Genomic DNA, 5,041 nt, shown 5'->3' on the forward strand with positions numbered 1-5,041 from the left:
ATGTCACATCCTGCAGAGTGCAATACAAAAAAAAAAAAAACACTTACACTAGGCTTAAATTTTACAAAGACAGATCAAGCAGGGAAACTTTGTATTAGATTAACCAGATTAATAGAATTAAGAAATGTTATGGCTAGTAGTAAAGGTGTAACACTCAAAATCTATGACGAGGCTAATATAAAATACTATATGACAACATAAAAAATCAACAGAGAAATGTCATGTAATTTCACTTGAGTACTTATACAGCCAAGATAAATATGACCAGAACAAAGAGAAATCCAGTTTTTTTCAAGTGTTTGTTTTTGTTATACACTTAATATATATTAATTTTATGCTACAGCTAGGGCGCATGTAGCAAAAACATTCATAATGTACTGAATAATAAACAAAGTAAGAAATTCAGAATGTTTCAGGATACAATATAGAAAAAATCATTATGTACAGTAACAATATTGTGTTTCAATATACTTCAGTAGTACTTTTTCAAGTTATTTTTCTTTAATAACAAAGCAAGTATATTCACATACAACATCATATACTTACTCAATTATCTAGAATAAAGTGAAGAAACATATATAGATATGTATATACTATGTACATGATATGATAAAATGTTATCAAAACCCATTGTGATTTTGAAATTAAGTGTATGTAGCCCATATTAATTAGTTAATTTTGAGCTCTTCTTTAAACATATATATATATCTTTCATGACACACTTTTATAAGTAAGAAATTCAGAATTAATATATACAATTCACAGTAATACTATTATGTATCATTTAATAATGTATTAAAGTGGTTTATTTTTGGTATATTGTTAAAGGTATTGCATACTTTCTGGTGGCATAATGATAACATTAAAACAACAGAAATATTGCATTATATATAAAGCCTTATAGACTAAGAATTTGGCATAATGTACTTCTACAACACTATAAACCAAGACTTTGAGTGTTAAAGGATTTTTAGTGATTTATTCAAAAAGAAGTTTCAAAAAGATTAGCCTTTATGTCTAGAGTCTTGACCGAATTCTTGTATTGCACACTGAAGGATGTTAATGCTTCATTAACCTAATAGAAAGTAACTAAAAAATGATAAATACATTATTTTACATTTTAGTCATGAACAATATTGAAGTCATGTTGTTACCTTAAAATTAGTTCCAGTGGTTTACTGCATAATATAACAACAGAAACAATTAGTAAATATGGTAAAAAAAAAAATTTTAACAGAAAACCAGATGAATTTGTGACAATTTTTACACAAAAAGGACAGTTCAAATTTGAGAAAGAAACTGTGCATACACAATATAATAATGAAAAACATGAACTAAATCTTGAGATATCAGTTTTTTGTGCTACAATTTAATGCTTAGTTTATTTCCAATTTTTGTTTAAAAATAAATAGCCCAATATGATTTATTGAGTTGATAGGTAAATGTTTACATGTTTTTCAAAAAGCTAATACTTGAGGCTGTGAACATTGTTTAAATATAACAAAACCATATTGGGTTAGTATTTCTCTTCAATTCCCATTTTTTGGTCCTTAGGACAAAAATGCTTGAATATTTTTGACGCAAGAATGAAACTGATCCAGAATATCAATGAATACAATACAAATTTTTCACCTTATGTGAATAAATTCATCAAATAATATGGCCAAAATGAGTAAATCTAATGTTTTTATCATTATCTTCATTTTTGATCCAGTGAATTTTTCTTTCAGAATAAAATATTCAAACACTTTTAAATAGTTGATAGTTAATATTGGAGTATAGTTTTATCAGAAATATGTTATATCAAGTAGCTGTATCAAGTTCATGTTACCTGAGTAAGTAAGACCATTTACCTCTGTTTCGGGACCAATAAATGAATAACTTAAAAAAAAATACTGAATAAACATAATTTGCAGGTATGCATCTTTTTTTTTATCCTAGCGTACAATGATGTCTACAAAGTTTGAACCATAATAATTCTTACACTGAAAATAAAAAAAATATTTTTTATAAATACATGTAACCTTTGTATGTGTATCGGGGACACCAATAGATTCAAATCTATTTTCCATTCTGACGTCTGAGGGTCTTGCAATTCCAATTAAACTAATGCGTTTTATGACGTTATGCCCAAGGATCTGCATAGATATCAATAGTACCAGAAGAAGATCCGTGGTCGTGACGTCATAAAACGCGTTAATCTTAGTGGAATTGCTAGTACCACATACGTCTGAATTAAAATTGAAATGGCGCAAATTGCTGCTATTAATGTCCCTGATATGCGTACAAAGTTTAGAAGACCTCTTTACAATCCCTTTAAGCTTCTTGCAAACAATTATAACAGATGATTAGGTTTTATATCAGCTTTCTTCATTTGATAATTTTTTCAAATTCAAAAATATAACAGATTATAGTATTTAGTAAGTGTATAACTTTTCAGAATAAATATATATATACAAATAATCAAATATGTACCTGATTTATTATTGGTAAACGCTCCACTTAAATGTCTTTATCTATCTATCAATCCTGCAGTTGTTCAATTAACAGCCTTATAAAATACTTTCTTCTTCACAAACTCATTTCTTCCTCACTTCCACCCCCCAACCCACCAGAGGTAAATGGTCCCCCCTACCCATCATCTTTTGGTGATCATATTCTAACTTTTCCTGAAATAATGAAATACAGTTACAATAAATTAATGCTAACAGCTTCATGATAACTATAATATGTAGGTACAATGGTAATTTTAACACGTTTTAAATTGATACCTGAACTTAAATATACATGATCTAATAATGAATTGCATTCTGTTGTACTGTCTGTTACACATTGTCTAAAACCAAACTCTTCAAAACAATGCCTTATTGAACTATATCCTTCTAACAAATTTTGATTAAAATCTCCCATGACAATATAATCATAACCACACTGTTGTAACTCAGTTAAAAAATGTTCTAAATGAGGCTTAAACAATTCTAATCTATATTTTGGTGGTCTATAAATAACTATAATAGAAACATTTTTATCTGGAACATTACAAGCAACATATTCCATATTTAACTGTCCTAATCTTATAATATTACAAGGTTTATTCTTACTATAATATATTCCTACACCACCATGCTCTTTTTCCTTAAGATTTCTAAAATTGGCACTATCATCATAGCTATCATTACGACATTGATTATAAAAAATAAAATTATCTAATCTTATTTTAATCTGGATTTTTTATATTCTTTAGCCAAGTTTCTGTACAACAAATCATGTCAGAATTCATAAATCTTTTATCATTTTTTAAATCTTCAAAATGTGAAGTCAGTCCTTGTACATTAAATAATATAATATTATAACTATTAGGCAACACTTGTTCTTCAGGTTGTAAAAATCTTGGCATTTCATTTAAAGCAGATTCAATCTTTTCATCACAAAATATAGCTTTTTCATTAAAATCTTGTATTGTCAATCCTTCTAATGTTTTAACACGACTTAATGCAACATATGCTTGGCCAGTTTGAAAAATTCTATCTAAAGACACAACACCTCTGTCTAAACTCAAACCTTGAACTTTATGAATAGTAACTGCATAAGCTAATCGTAATGGAAATTGACGCCGAACATCACCTTTATAGTTAATGTGGGTACTCTCATGTCTTTCAATTGGGATGCTTCCTGATTCAACATTAGGCGGAAGACGGATAGTTTGCTTACTACAACCAACTTAAGCATTCTTGAATTTAATATATATCTTTCTGGGTTTATTATTTTTATCATTTTCGATAAATGTAACAGTACCAAAACTTCCATTAATCAAACCAGCTGAAACATCTAAATTAACAACTAACGTTACATTAGATCCTATACCAACTGTCAAATTTTCTACAAGTGGTGTATCAGTAGCTCTTACACAAGAATCTTTTAATAACATTCTTCCTGATCTAGCATCTTTACTATAGTCTAAAGCTTGAATAGAAATAGCAGTAGGACATTTTTCATTAATCATTCTAGCATTATAATTGTCAACTTGTTGATTTGTGGAGAAAATATGTAAACAATCAACTTCTTCATTTGTCACTCTACTTTGTAACATTTCAATATCTGATTCTAACATTTCTTCACTTTTCCTTCTTTTTCTTATTCTATTTAAAAGCTCAGCAAATGCTAAATCATCTTTCTGTCTCATGATTTCTGTTAACTCAATAAGTTTAAAATTTCCATTCCAAATATCTATATCACTATCATGACATAAACTAGAAGCTTTGACTGGTTTCAGTTGCCACATGTCACCAAAACAAATTACACAAATATTACCAAATAACTCATTACTATTAGTACCTTTAATTTGATTTAATCGTCCATGAATATAACAAAGTAAGTTGTGATCTACCATTGATATCTCATTTATTATCAATATTTGTAAATTACGATATTTAGACCTTAATGTGTTGACAGTATCTTGTCCTAATTGTTGATATGGTAAAGTAAACTTAGTCCTTATTGATAAACTTGAATGTATAGTTCCAGCCCCTATTGCAAAAGCTGAGACTCCGGTTGGCCCAGTTAATAAGACGGAACAATCATCTAAATTTTCTGCAGTTTTTGCTAAAACTCTAGAAGCTTCATAATTTATACATTTTATCAAATGTGATTTTCCAGTGCCAGCAGAAACAGTAATAAACAATCTTAATGGATCAGGATTTTTACCATGTACTTTATCTAAACAATACTGTCGTACTTTATAAAATACTCTAGATTGAATGTCATTTAAGGACCGAAGTAATGGAATAGCATTACCTTTAGAAATTCCACTAATATTATTTTCAGATCTTATTCTATCACTGTTACCTCTATCAGATATAATGTCTGGGATTTGTGGTTCAGAATTATCATCTTCTTGTTCGGTATCTTTTCATTTTGAAATCTTTCAGTTTCAATTCTAATTCAGTTTCAGGTGCTATACTAGCCCAGGCATCTTGAAAATCACCACATTTCTCAACAACTTCTGAAATTGTATCAATATCTATATCAGTTTCAAAGCGTT

The 5,041-nt window shown here is 28.5% G+C and overlaps 1 protein-coding gene across 1 annotated transcript in view; it reads right to left on the minus strand.

The window, feature by feature from the left end:
• Window positions 1–1,937: 1,937 nt before the first annotated feature.
• LOTGIDRAFT_155000 (hypothetical protein) overlaps window positions 1,938–5,041 on the minus strand; it is a gene marked incomplete at both ends in the record, with an annotated part of 13,105 nt that continues 10,001 nt past the window's right edge. The window contains 3 exons of the mRNA XM_009065510.1: window positions 1,938–1,985; window positions 2,613–2,669; window positions 2,788–3,008. Of these exons, the coding sequence (XP_009063758.1) occupies window positions 1,938–1,985; window positions 2,613–2,669; window positions 2,788–3,008 (326 nt within the window). The remainder of the gene's footprint in view (window positions 1,986–2,612; window positions 2,670–2,787; window positions 3,009–5,041) is intronic.

Source organism: Lottia gigantea, assembly GCF_000327385.1.
Source record: "Lottia gigantea unplaced genomic scaffold LOTGIsca_7, whole genome shotgun sequence".
NCBI lineage: Eukaryota > Metazoa > Mollusca > Gastropoda > Lottiidae > Lottia > Lottia gigantea.